The 14,753-nt window shown below is 48.0% G+C and overlaps 1 protein-coding gene across 1 annotated transcript in view; it reads right to left on the minus strand.

Annotated features, from left to right (window-relative positions):
• Positions 1 to 13,229, minus strand: part of PDLIM1 (PDZ and LIM domain 1) — a 36,186-nt gene extending 22,957 nt beyond the window's left edge. The window contains exon 1 of the mRNA XM_081158412.1: positions 13,047 to 13,229. Within this exon, the coding sequence (XP_081014538.1) occupies positions 13,047 to 13,142 (96 nt within the window). The 5' untranslated portion in view covers positions 13,143 to 13,229. The remainder of the gene's footprint in view (positions 1 to 13,046) is intronic.
• Positions 13,230 to 14,753: the final 1,524 nt, after the last annotated feature.

A 14,753-nucleotide genomic window follows, 5' to 3' on the forward strand; every position in this document is an offset into this window, starting at 1 on the left:
CAAATCCCTCTCCTTTTCTGTCTGTCTTCCTGAGAAGTCTGATCTTACCGTGACTTCATGCATACTTCATTTTCTAAAGAACAATACGCCCGTTGTTTAAAAAAATGGCCCTAAGCATCACTTTATTTGGGATCAGCAATGCTTCTGGATTGGCAAACTCTACCTCCAGAGAAAGCAGCCTGATCAAGCTCATTTATCACAATCAAATCTAATAGTGTTAAAGACAGTCCCCCTAAGGATAAAATCCCAAATCATCGACCAGGTCCCTAAAGGCTGTGCGCCTCCCTCCCAACCATCTTCATGCCATTCCCCCACTAAGGTCTAACTACATGGGTCTTCCCCGTTTCTTTCCCACCGCAGGACCTTAGCACCTGCAACAACCTCTGCCTCTTTCAGGTCTCAGCTTAAATGGCCCTTCTCAGAGAGGCCTTCCTGACCTCCAATCCAAGTTAGATTCCCCCCATCATCCTAATATAGTCTGTTCTTCTTTGTGGTGGCACTTGTCACCTTAAGTTTGTAAATCTACTTTGTGGGTTTACTTATTTAACATCTGAGGCCCTACTACACAGTAAGGTGTGTGAGAGCAGATTCTGTCTGCCTTTGGCACTGTGGTATTCCCAGTGTCTAGCACCATGCTTAGCACACAGTAGGTACTCAATAAATATTTGTCCAATGAGTGATTAAATCTAGAATATCTAATGTTATTAAATATTTAATCATGTTACTTTATTTAATCCATTAAAAAATGACTATTTTAAAAGGGATCAAATAATCGTGTCCCTCAACATCGCTATCCTGAAATGTGACCACTCACAAAACTAAAACGATGGGGGGTGCGGGGAAAGGTTTAAAGAGATGAAAATAGAAGTTTCTCTTAGTTTTATATGCTCAGCAGCTAAGAGCTCTGGAATTTCCAGCATTTGGTTCAAACTGTCTCGTGGGAGAGGCATTTCTGCTAAGTACATCCCAACAGGTCCGAGACAAGCTAGAACCAGTCTCAAGGGCCCCGAGCCTGAGTAATCAAGGCCTGGACATCCCATCTTTCCGCCTGATTTTTTTTTTAAAGCCAAACTTATGGGAAGCCAAAGGAAATTTTACAAGACAACATCATTAGATAGGACTTGGACAGAATCATATATAAACAGATTGAACTCACCTTCTATGAGCCGTTGGTGTTTTTTTTTAAAAAAAAAGACTTAAACAAATTACAGATTTGCCTTCTAGAAAGCGCTTTCACATCCAATCACCTACTTGAGATTTTAATAATGATGACTTCACCACCAACATTTAAGTTGACAGATGAGGAAATTGACTCACAGAAGCTGTGACTGACTCAAGTTCGCACAGCTAAGGCTTGAGTCTGACCTTGACACCAGATTCCGTTTCTGCTTCACCACAAAGCCACAGGCAGATGCTCCAAGCCCAAGTGCCAGAGCCAAAGAAAAATCCAGAATTAAGGAGACTCATCTGTGTGGCATTCTACAAAAGGTACCGAGTGTCACAGACTCCTGCCACCGCCTGGGTGCCTACCTCCACAGGACAATCTCAACTGCTCTGTCCTGAGCTGGGGCCCAGTAACCTCACCCCTTATCAAATACGCAAATCAGAACAAGGACTGGAAAGGCCTCAGGAGAGGCCTGTGTCTCCAACATCGGTTAGTTCCCATCTTGACCGGTGGACTCCAATCTTTACTACACTCTATTCATCGTAATTGTCAGTTAATGAGTGCTTTTTAAGCGCCCAGCACAATTTCAGTACTTGGCAGGGGTTAACTTACCAGTCTTCATGTGATGCTATCAGGTGGGAATATTACTGCATCATTAGGAGGAAATGGAGGTGCAGGGGTTAAGTGGTTTGCCTGAGGCTATTAGCTGGTGAGTGGCAGGCTGCGGGCTCCAGAGCCCATCCACTTAACCCAGTGTACCACACCGTCCTTTCTAATTTCCTCCTGACCATCAAGTTCCATCAGAACCAGCTCATGGTGGAGTCAGCTTCAATTTCTAAAATGGAAATCCTATATGTTCCTCCAAATAAACAGACCCATTAGTTAATGCATAGCTTCAAAAACCCTTTCCCAGCTTTCCTCCCCAGAGACCATATAACTCAATCACACGACTCTTGCTGCCTAAGAATGGCTTTGGGCACAACAATTTCCGCGAATGAACAACCTGCCATTTTCCGCAGAATTTGCTCATGTCTTCCTCACCCCTGCCCTCGGTCCCCGGGCAGACACTCGCTCGGAGGCCGGCCTGCACACTCGCCCTGTACTGCAAGGTCCTGACTGCATCTTTAAAGCCTGTGCATTGCTGCCGGACTCCTGAGCACATAGAAGGTTTTGAAGAGTTTAATTTCACTTCTCAATGGTGCAGAACAGAACTATGATATAGCTCTCCTGCTTTCTTCAATTTACATGTAAATAACTATTGCTATGACACAGAACAGCGTGCATACCCACACCGGCCAAGGCAAACGAAGGGGTAACCTTCCTCTGTGTTCCTGCTTTACCCCTCCTCTCATTCACTCATTCATTCTTTCACTCACCAGTCATTTCTTAAGTACATTCTCAAAGACAGTGCAGCTTGTTGATTAAGATGTGGCTTCTGAAGTCAGATGGCCAGGGTTCAAGTCCTGTCTCTGCCACTTATAAGCCAAGTGTCCTTGGATGGGATATTTCACCTTTGTGTGCCTCACTGTTCTCATCTGTGAAGTGGGGACGATAGCTATCCTGACATCAGAAGGCTGTTGTGAGAATGACATGAGATGATTCAGGCACAGCATACTGTCGAACTCTAAAAATGTGAGCTATTGTTTGTAGATTCCGGGACCCACACAGGCACTGGAATACAGATGGGAAAGGATGGTGCCTGCCATCAAGGAGCCCACAACCTCCTGAGGGAGACAGGCATGTACCACAGCTGATGAGTGCTATGCAAGAAGCAAGCAAAGAGGCAGTGGGAACCAAGGGGTGGAATCAGAGAAGACTCCCTGGAGGAGGTGTTGCTTAAAACTGTGCAAAAACACTCAGGAGGTGGAAAGAGCATACCAACATTGTAGGAACAGCAATGTGGACTGCCATGGATGAAACAGGGCCTGAAGAGAGAAGGGGATGAGGCTGGAGATGTAAACAGATCAGGCTGCAAGAGCCCTGCAACTTTCCTTCTAAGAAGGTTGTACTTTATCTGGAGAACGACAGAGAAAAACAAAGGAATCTAAACACAGCATCTGACTCGACTGCCCAGTTACTGCCAAGAAACAACCACGGAGCTTTGGTTCTGCTGAGATTAAGGTGACTGAATGACAATACTCTCATGATGGCAGTTTAAAGAAACGGACCCATTATTCCGGGTCACCCAGTCAGCCTCCAGGCCAACCACTGGGAGGCTGGCTTCCTGGAGTGGACCTTTAGAAGGCAGTTCCATTAAAATTACACGTTCAATTGACAGCTAGATGGGCTCAACATTGAAAGCTGGAGGCCCATGAAATGAACCCAGTCTATAAGCTTGTTGTGCGCTTTTTTTTTAACTTAAAATTACTTGCTAATGTTTACATGTTAGTAAAGCTCATACAAAACTCTAGATTCTCAGCTTCTCAGAAAATCTAGCAATTCTGGACCTGTATTCCCACATGGCAACAATCAGCAGCAGCTGCAGAGCCTGTCCCCTCCGATGAGGCGTGTGATCTACATTCAGCCACAGCCCCAGCACGCTCCACGGCCCTCAACATGGAAACCGCATACCAGCTGCCATTTATCATCATTCTTGAAGCCATTCATTTCATTTTCTCACTACCTCACGCTCGAGTTAAAACTCATTTACGTTGCCTCTGGACCCCTTCATGCAAACGTGTTTGTAACCAACCACTGGCTTAGTTAAAAAGATGTAAAGCTGCCCTGGCCTGGTGGCTCAGCTGGCTGGAGCGTCATGCCCTGCACCAAAAGGCTGTGGGTTCTATCTCCAGTTGGGGCGCATAAGGTAGGCAATGTTTCTCACATCGATATTTCTTTCTCTCTCTCTAACATCGATAAAAACATAGCCTCGGGGGAGGATTGAAAAAAAGTTATGTAAAGCAAAATTATATGTACAAATATCTTATGACTAGGATTATAAACCCTGGTTTTCATAGGATAGCAAACTATTTTCCCATCTTAATTATCAAAAGTACCTCCATTTCACTCTCTCGTTTTTACATTTCACTCTCAACAGTGTTCCAGTTAGGATAACAAATTATTCTGCCTTCCTTTTGACAGAAATGGGGGTTTTAACCAGATATTTGTCAAATAGCTTACACAGTTCTGATGCAGAGCCCCCACCCCAGGGAGAAACTGTCTCTATTCAGAAGGTTCTCTTTTACCTGTGGACAGAATACAGGGTAATTTCCTAACTGTTCACAGAACATTGTTAACCTTGCCCCTTGGAATTGGCACCTAAATCTTAGGCCAGAAATTGACCCAATTCACCAATAACTCAGGGAAACTCTGATATTTGCAAGGATGAGGGAATGGTTCCCAAACAAGTTAGTCATTAGATCCCATACCGGTTATAAAAATATAAATAGATCTCCACACCCCACTTCAGATCTACTGAAGGTCCACACAGTGAGACCGAGAAATCTACATTTTTTTTAAAGCCTTCCAGAAATTTTTAATGTTCCCCAGGTTTGAAAACATCAAAGGGAATGTTGACTATCCTTTCCCCCCAAAGTTCTCTCCCTGAATGATGTTAAGTCATAGGATAAACACACACAAAAATACTTAGACTTAAATCTGAGCTCTTCCTGAAACAACTGTAAGGGCTTACACTTCTATCAAAGTGTACAGAAGGCCCTTGAAAGAAACGTCCATTAGAATATTTCTCTACCTCTTACCAAAAGAGTTAAAAAAAAAATACAGTCCCTATAAGGTTGGTCAACATCCTTAAGTTCTTTGCAACTGAAGAATTGTAGAAGTAATTTCATTCCAGATGTGTCAATAACTCAACCTGGTTCCTGTTTTGCCCTGGCAAGAAAACTCACAGCTAAACATAGTGTGCAATTTCAGAAACCCCCTGATTTAAAGGTCCTGGTACATCTTTCTCTTGTTCCATAAATCTTATGTGTGTTCTTGAGTTTTAAGTATTGTAAATATGTGTTTGGTGTTGTAAATCACCTTAAATCCTTTTTACAAGTAGGTGAGATAGCAGAAATGAAGATAGTTATATAATTCAGAGATTTGGAATCAAGTTCAATCTCAGTGCCATGGGCCTTTAGGGGACAATCTCCACTGATTTAATGGCCATGTCAAAGTGAAGCTGTATGAGTTTATGTAGGTTGGCCTGAAAACCCCAAGAATGTTTCAACATGTTCTTGGTTACTCTATAACCATTCTCTCAAGGAAATGTGGCGATAAAGTGGGGCTCAGGTACCCGTAGAGGACTCGTACCTTAATCCCACTTCACTTCACGCTGTGCAAAAGGAAGCTATTAACGCTTCTAAGGGTGACAGTTCAAAGAGACTTACTGCTCTCACTGTGGAAGATCAACCATCATTTCTTAGGTAGGAATATAATTAGAAAGCTGATAGCAAAACAGAATACTTTAATTTATCAAGAAGTCACCGAGTCTCTCAAAAGTCTCCAAACGTGCCCCCAGGAACCCCGCGTGCACCACCGCCCGTAACCTAAGTCCTAAACACATAACATCGGGCAAGTTACTCTCTATGCCTGTTTCTTCACTTATCAAGCAAAACATAACAGTGCCAACCTCATTAGGGAGGTGGAAGGATTAAATAAGCACTCCATATGTAGAAGCTACCACTAATATTTTTGTAACAGTCCCGCTGCCTGCCGACGCCTTCCGTGTGAGCCGCAGCGCTGGGCTCTCCACCTGCACCCTCACCACCGCCTGCGGAGACAAATCCCTGGTCCCGCCTTACAAAGGAGGGCACTGAGGCTTCGGGGCTCACCCTGCCGAGGACACACAGCTAATGAACCGACAAGACTTTTTCCCACATCAAGATGCCTTTAATTCTTTTTTGTAACCCCCCCATGGCCCCCTCCACCCTGCATCCGCCCCACCCCCAGGCTTTCCCCATACTATGTCTGTGTCCGTGGGTTATGCTAGATGCCTCTAATTCTTGATTTGCCACAGTGAAAAATAAGGAAGTACAAAGCAATGATGTCTAAATAGTTCACCTAGATATGGTAATTTGATTTTTAAAATGCTACATGAATGGAAAAAAAGTCTGGAAAGTTCTGCAGCAAACTGTTAACAGTGTTTACCTCTGGGAAGTTAAGGTTAGGGAAGGGTGTGGGGCAGGCTTTTACCTTTTGATAAAAATGCTTTCCACATTTTTATGGTATTTGATCTCTTTTAACAAGCACAAGGATTTTCAAGCAAACTTTTTATTGAAGTATAACACACATACAGAAAAGTACACAATTGTAAATACACAGCTGGGTGGATTCTCACACAGAGAGCACACCCATGGAGCCAGCATCGGTGTGTCAGAGCTGGTAACAACTCAGCTGAACTGCTGAAGTCCCCTCGGTCTCCTTCCCATCCCTAACTTCCTGGCAAAGGCTACCATGGTCCTGACTTCCAACACCATAGAATAATTTTATATTGTTTATATACATATTTTTATTCATATATAAATATATTTCACATATTACATGATGATATATTAGTATATAAATACATGTGGTCACCCTTTTATGTCTGGCTTTTTTCCTTCCTATGTATGCTTGTGTGTCTCAGCCATAGCACTGTGCACAGTTGTGACTCCTCCATTCTCATTGCTGTGGTGTTGATATCATGTAACATACCACCATTTACTTGTCCATTCCACTGTTGTTAGAAATTTGAATTGTTTTGAGTTTGGGGCTTTTGGTGCCCAAGTGGACACACTTCTACCGAGTCTTTAACTAGGAGAATTGCTGGGTCATGGGTATGGGTATGGGCATGTTCCACTTTAGAAGCATGAGTATTTTTTATAATTTTTTTTTTAAAGAAATGGAAGTAAGTTGTTGCTGCATTATCCAAATTTAACCTATCTGTAAGCATTTTAGTCACCTTTACCTCATATATGTCATACCTATGTCCTTGTTATCTTGTTTGATATGAGTAGTCATGTCTATAAAAATTAGGCACTGAGTCTTTGGTCAAAAACTTGCCTCTTACAAGACCAGGCTATTCTTCAGGAAATATTCCTCAGGAAAACATGCTCACCAAGAAGACAGTGTACTGTATACGTGAAAGTGCACCACAGTCCTCAGTTACGGCTGAGTGCCCCAGTTTACCCACAAGGAAGCTAATACCGAGGGCAACCACCATACAAGGCGCCAAGCACCATACAGAAGTTACCTTTTTTGTCTTAGGTCTTCATGGGTATATTTTGTTGTTGTTTTTAAATATAAATGTTTCCATTTATTATTATTATTTTTTAAATATGCCTTTTATTGATTTCAGAGAGAAGAAGGGAGAGGGAGAGAGACAGAAACATCAATGATTTGAGTCACTGATCCGCTGCCTCCTGCATGCCCCCTACTGGGGATCGAGCCTGCAACCCAAGCATGTGCCCTGACAGGGAATTGAACCTCAATCTTCTGGATCATAGGTGGATGCTCCACTGCTGAAACACACTGGCTAGGCTCTTTTTATTGATTTTTAGAAAGAGAAAGGAAGGGAGAGGGAAAAGGAAGAGAGAAAGAAAGAGAGTAGAAACATCTATCTGGCTGCCTCCTGCATGCCCCCTACTTGGGATCAAGCCCATAGCCAGGGCATGTGTCCTGACCTGGAATCAAACCAGTGACCTCTCCGTGCATGGGAAGACACACCACCAACTGAGCAACACCGGCCAGGGCTATATTTAGTTTTGGACTTGGCTTGGCTACCACTTTCCAGGCCCATTGTTGGCTGGGCAAGGTGGATCTGTCCACTCCCTGATCATCTTTATTTTCCACAAAAACTGTCCCCAAATTTCCTCCTGCTAGCCCCCCAGACAGGCTTTTCTCTGGCCAGTCATTCAGCTCCTCTGCTCTTGTCTTTCACCACCCACATGGGCATGGAATCCTATACCTGGATGGCCAATTCTCCCAGCTGAGGCCAGGGCTTCTGGCTTTTCAGGAGGAACAGGGTGGGGAGGTGCTGCCCTGTGGGGCTCTCTGAGCTCCAGGAGCACTCGAGCTGAGGCCACAAAGCAGCTGAAAGGCCTCACCGGCCAACCCTCATGGGCACAAGAGGCTTTGGGGTCCCAACCCTCATGTTAATGCCTGTAGCACTTCTCTGGGCTATGAATTAAGATATTATTACTAATGAAATATTGACAGTTACAGCGTTTAAAACTGTCCTGGGTCTGTTTGTCCAGCTTCAAATCCCAGTCCTGCAATTTACTGTGTCCTGAATCCCTGTGTCAGGGGTTGTGGGAAGTACAGAAGCTAACGCAAGTACACACCTACCACAGAATAGGCATTCACAAAATGTTAGCTGCTATTAAAATATTAGTATGACAGCAATTAAGGCTGTGGACCCTAAAGCCAGACTGCTCAGCCAAATTCCAGCTCTGTCACTCACTACTGTATGACGCAGGCAAAGTACTGTAACAGCCCATGCCTCAGTTTCCTCACCTGTAAAATGGGTATCTTAATTGTTTCTGCTTCACAAGATACTCGTGAGGATTACTGAGAGAATATATTAATCATCTAGAAAAGTGCCTCATATGTTAAAAAGTCCAATATACATTTTAATTACAGTTATTATCACGAGCCAATCAAGTATTTCCCACACAAATCTTTCAAGATGATGTAAGTCACCTGGAACAACATTCACAGGTGAATAACAAGTTTGTCTGAAAACATTTCTGAATTCATAATACGTTATCTTAGTCAACTCACTTGTGGCTGATGGTACAATGACGACTGGGACACTTTTTAAGAAAAAAAAGTGGGCTCTCACATTCAAAGTGTACAAAAGCCATTTGGGTTTGCTTGTTTGTTTATCTTTCCGGAGAACTGAACCCTAGAGAAGCTGTGACTTGCCAAGGGTCACCCAGTGTGGTGCTCAGCCTGAGACACTGGCCTGGACACTTTACCAGGCCCACACATAGCCATTTTTGCTCAGTTTAAACTAATCTCTACTCTTCCCTTTACAAGGACCTTAAGTAGCTCAGTCAATGACAAAACTTATGTAAATTCAAGCAAATTACCTAAGCAATGGAAACCTGATCTTCCTCTCTGTAAAAGGCAACACCTGCTTTCCTCTCCGTGGAGCAATGCAAGGCACCGCCCAGGGAATGAGCACAGCTTGGAAGGCAGTCTGAGCCTAGTCCCAGCACAAGAGCAATTCCTTGGTGCTTTTCCCTGTCCTCATCAGGAGGGCAGTGTGACCTCAGTGGTTAGATGACAGTCTCCTCTCAGTCACCTGCTGCCCTGCAATACCTTAAGGCCATTCTTCTCCCCTTTCTCCTCCTCAAAGACGAACCAGCCCCGCTGGGACCCAGGAGGCGGGGGAAGGTGAAGGTCTCTGGTTGGGGGTCATAACATGGTTTGGGGAGTTTCAGGCCAAGAGGCTCAAGCGTTCACTTCCACGCTATTCCTTCCTCCATCCTGTTCCTCCTCTCTCCTTGGATCCGCTGCGCTCAGCTAGAGGAGCTAATGCTTCTCAGGTAATGGATTTCACAGAACGAAGGGGTGCAGAGCAAGGGCCATTAACGCCTAATGAGCCTTCATGGTCATTTCTCGCTTTTCATAAATCTGACAGATGAGCCCTGCTCTTTTGACCTTCAGGACAGGATGTGAACCTACTTCAGTCTGGCTATAACACTCTTAACGCAGAAAAGGCCCTCTGTCTACAGAGCAGCCATTATTAAGCACCCCTTAGGATATTGAGCAATTTGCCACAAAACCACAGGCGCTGAGCAAAGGCTTCCCCAAATTTGAGGCAAATGAGCAGCTCCTCCCAAGAGCATCTCTATCTCTGGCCCCACCCCTTCCTGTCTTTTGTCAGTTGCTGGGAGAGAAAAACAGTCCAGACACACTGAGCAGCAATTTCAGCTTGGGTGTGGATTCTCTGAAAGCTTCCCTTGAAAGCAACTAGAGGAAATAAGAAATTGACATAGGAAAAAAAACCAAAACAAACAAAAAACACCCTCAAGGAGACAGACAACTGTAGATTTGGAGCAGGAACTGACAGAAAAAAATCTCAGGGGACAGTGGCCAATGTGTGGATCATATGGGAGTCCAAGGTTAGAAGTTAATTTGAGAAACTGGGAAAAGGAAGAAAGCTAATTTATGTCCATCTAAATTTGAAAATCTGGATTGAAATGTTAAGTCTTCAAATTAGAAATAGATGAAAACATTGAAGCTACACACATACACAATGTATTTGGTATGATTCTGCTCAGAAACAGGCAAAATTAAGCTATGGTGTTCAGGAGGCATAATTGGATGGTAAAACTATAAAAAAAAAAAAAGCAAGGTGATTACCGTAAGTCATGCTAGGGTTATGGGTATTGAGCTTCTAGGGTGTGGGCAATGTTTTATTTCTTGACCTGGGTGGTGGTGATTATACAGGTATTTATAATCGTTTGCTATGCATTTATATTTTATAACTTCTTTATTTCACAATAAAAAATAAGTTAAAAAAAAAAGAAATAAAACAATTTCAAGTACACAGATTACAAAGTTACATTCAGAAGCGTTAGCAAGACTACAGCCAATACCAGAATAATCCATGCAAGAGAAAGCAAACATAGCTATTTAAATAAAAGGCACTCCTCTCCTGGCCTAATTTTATGGTTTGCTTGGGTGTGGAGACTCAAAGTCTACATATACAAATCCGTACTAGCAAACTCTATCTGCCCAGGACGATAAATGTAACACACCTACCAACCAGAAGGTGTGTGCAGCTCCAGATCAGTGCTCACGCCTCCACACTATTGTTCACTGTTTACAGAGCACTCTCTCACAGGTAACTCACAGCCAGTGGCTGGGGTTATCTCCACTGCAGAGTTAAAGAAGGCAGCCTCCACAATAGGAGGCTCACCCCAGGTTCAGCTCAAGGAAGCAGCAGAAACCAGACCAGCACCAGATCTCACCCAGATAGCCGCTTTCCCATTCCCAGGAGGAGGCCCCAATTTTTCCACGTGGAAATAATGAGATGAAGAAAGAAGTAAATTACTGTCAGCATGAGAATGTCACCTCCTGAGTCACTTTCACTTTTCAGGTAAAGCACCTGCCAAGTAAAGATTAGCTTCCCTCACTATACCATGAACACCTTGAGAAAATGGAGCCGTGTCCTCATTTCTGAGACTTCAGAGCTTTGCCGTTTCTGGAACATGCTCATTAAACATGTGCTAATAAATAAATGAATGAATACATGAAGGTACAAACTAGTGAATTTATAGTGTTGTTTTCCACCCCGTATTGTCATTCCTACACAGTGCCACTTGCATTAAGACTTTTTAAAGCAGTTAAAATGCCAGGTGGTAACAGCCCTTTTAACAGATTGCCAATATATCTTCCACTTCTTAAAAAAAGGTTGCATGTCATATATAAATTCAGAAGTGGAGAGGGCTGACAGGTTAATTATAGACACAAAGAGTGGGGACAAATGGACTATGAGGTAAGCGAATCTAAATGTGCCTTCCCTGGACAGGCTTTTATTAATAAGCCTGCAAAGATTTACTGGGCACGGCCAGGTTCAGCTCTGTGTCAGGCTTGGGGGTGGGAGTCCTGATAAGGGGAAGGCACAGTTTCTGGGCTTGAGGAATTTGGGAAGAAAGTCTGTACCTGCCATAACAATCAAAGAGGTCCCCTCAGGGCAGCAGGGGAAAGATAGGGCCTAAGAACTGTAACACCAGCCTCTCTGGGAGGTGGGGAGGTCAGAGAAAACCTCCTCAGTCTCCCTAGGCCCACCTGGAAGGAAATGTGGGCAGACAGGCCAAGAGGCCCCCAATTCTTTTCCTCCTGCACCTCCCACCGCACTTTGTCAGCAGCTGGTGGCAGGGACTTAAGTTAAAAGGACCCATAGGGATCTTCCCCTTCCCTCTCCACCCTCACTCCCCTCCAAGAAAAAAGATATTCCCTGGCTGGAGAGGTAAGTTTAGGGGCAGCTTTCCTCAAGTAGATGGGCCCCAGGGTGCAATGTGAGACCTTAAGGCAAGGCGTGGACACCAGGCAGTGCTTTTTGCTCCCTTTTGCCACTCAGTCAAAAAATATTGCTTGTCCACCTTGTAGGTGCAGGCAGTGACTGTACCACTCCCGGGGGGGCATCAAGCTCGCCTGCAGCCCAGACTAGGAGACAAAAGCCTGGCCTGGGTCTCCCGCGGCTTCTGCTGTATTCGGGGCGATGGGCCTGGGGGTCTCTGACCCTGCGATGAGGTTCCGTTCTCCAAACAGATGAGGCCCTTTTGAGAACTTAATGATTCCTTGGATTCAAGCATTCCCGGGGTTTTGAAAAGTGCTGATCGGCTGATAATCCGGGAATGCCAGGAAGAAACAAGGCCATGGCCACTCCCGCGGGGGGGGGGGGTCCAAATAAATTTACTCGTGTTTTTTTTGTTTCCAAAATTCGGTCTTTTCTCCAAAAGGCATTCGGAGGTGAGACCCGGCCGTGGATCAGGTCCACGAGCGAGAAGCGAGTCGTTTCGGCGGCACTGAAAGTCACTCTCGCTCGCCCCGCGCACGTCCCACCCCCCGCGCCTCTTCACAGACGGGCCGGGCGGCCCCAAGGACCGTCTGCCACCCTGACTCGTGAAGAACCGAAAGGTGCCACCTCGCGGTGCGCGGACCTGCGGGGACCCCACGCCCTCGCCCCGCGGCCGCGCTTCCGGGCGGAGGAGCGACCCTGCCCCGCTCTCCCGACGCGGTAGGTGCGCGGGGCCCCGGCCGGCTCGGGGGCTGGAGCGCGGGGCCGGGCGGGGCGGGGGCGGCGGGCGCGCTCGGCGCTCGGGGCTCCCGCGCACCTGGACGCGCCCGGGGTCCCGGCTCCGACCCGGCTCCCGAAACCGCCGTCCCCCCAGCGTCCGCGGGGCCCGGGGCCACCCCGCTCCCCACGCGTCCCGGGTGCTCTTACCCGGGAAACGGCGAGAGGCTGCTCGAAGTCCTTGCCGCCCACGAGGCGGAAGCCCCATGGCCCCGGGCCCTGGAGGACTATCTGCTGGGTGGTCATGGCGCGGCGGCGGCCCGCGGGGACAGACGCTGCAGAGCCGGGCGGCGCGCTGGGCTCCCCGGGCTCCCGGCGAGTGCGCGCCCCGAGCCGGGCGCGGGCGGGGCGGCTCCGCCCAGGCCTCCGCGCGCCCGCCCCGCGCCGCCCCGCCCCGCCGCGGTGAGGGACTCGTCCGAGGGGCCTCGAGCCTGGTCCGGGGGGGCTCCCCGGCTCCGCCCCGGGCCCCGGCGCCGCGGGGGCGCTCGGTGAGAAGCCAGCAGGTACCCGCGCACCCGGGCGCGGCGCTTTTAAAAGTGTTGGAAGTGCCGAGCAGTCGGCCCTCTGAGAGCTGCCCCGTCGTCATATTGCTTTTTGTGGACGGTAACGGGGTGCACGAGGTGCTTTCGAATGAGCTCGTCTGGTGCCGCGAGGCCGACGAGGCTGTGTCCAGCCCGCTGCGCAGCCGGGCGCGGGGGCGGCCGAGGCTAACGGCGGCCCGGGGCGGTTGTGAGGCTCCGGGGACCGTCGCTCGGCGCTGCGCGGTCACTGGAACTCAGAACCCTCCTGGAAGCTCTCCTGGGGCTGGAGTTCGCGCCAGGTTCCCACAGGAGCCGCGCAGACCTCGAGTCCGGGCGGCCGAGGGCTCCGAGGAGGAAAGGGCGCGGGTTCAGCGGGGGCCCCGGGGCCCAGCCGGCCACCAGCGCCCGCCGCCTGGCGCCCTCCCGCGGGCGCGTCCTGCGCGCCGACCGGACCGGCCGCTGCCGCGGGCCCCGCCTCACGCAGTCAGCCCGAGTCCTCAGACTCTCCGAGGGCCCCCACGGGGCGGCCGGCACCCTCCCTGCCCTCGCTCCCCTGCCGCCCCCACCCTCTTCTCGGCCCCTTGGCTTCTGCCTCGAGGCCTCCGTCTGGAAAGCCCCCCGTGGCTCCCCGGTCATCTCCCAGCCCCCCGCTAAACTCCCTCGGGAAGGCTCTGTCGCCTTCGCTCGGCTTTAGTTTTCTCCACTGTTTGTCACCGTCTGACGTACTCGACGGGTTACTCACTACTTGTCCCACCCCACCCCTCGGCACTAGTCCTGCGGGGTAGGGTACATCCCAGCGTCCAGATAGTGCGCGGCACGCAGTGGTCATGAATGCGATACAATGGCCAGTCTTTTCTTTTTTCAATCCTCACTGGAGCAGTGTGGACTTTTTTCCCATTGATTTTTGAGAGAGTGGATGGGAAGGGGGAAGGGAAGAGTCACATCGATTGGTTGCCTCCTACACGCGCCCCAAACGCGGGCTGGGGATCAGACCTGCCACCCGGGAACCGCCCTTGACCAGGAATTGAACCCGAGACCCTGCACAGGCCTGAGCCGCCCCGGCGGGGGCACAGTGGCCATTCTTATGCCCACTTGCCCTCTCTGGGGTCCAGGTTCTTCATAGTTCTCTTGGCACTCATGCATCCTGGCCCCAGGGCCCCAGCACAGTACTTGGCACAGAGCACATGCCCAATGTATGCGACATTATGACTTATAAAACATATATTTAGTCAGTCATTCAGATAATCAAACTGTATTTCTCAAAAATATTTTGTCTTCGCCCACAATTCCTGGCTCACAACTCCAGAAACCCACAGAATTTCCCAAGTGTTGAGAA

Source organism: Miniopterus schreibersii, assembly GCF_964146895.1.
Source record: "Miniopterus schreibersii genome assembly, chromosome: 14".
Taxonomy (NCBI): Eukaryota; Metazoa; Chordata; class Mammalia; order Chiroptera; family Miniopteridae; genus Miniopterus; species Miniopterus schreibersii.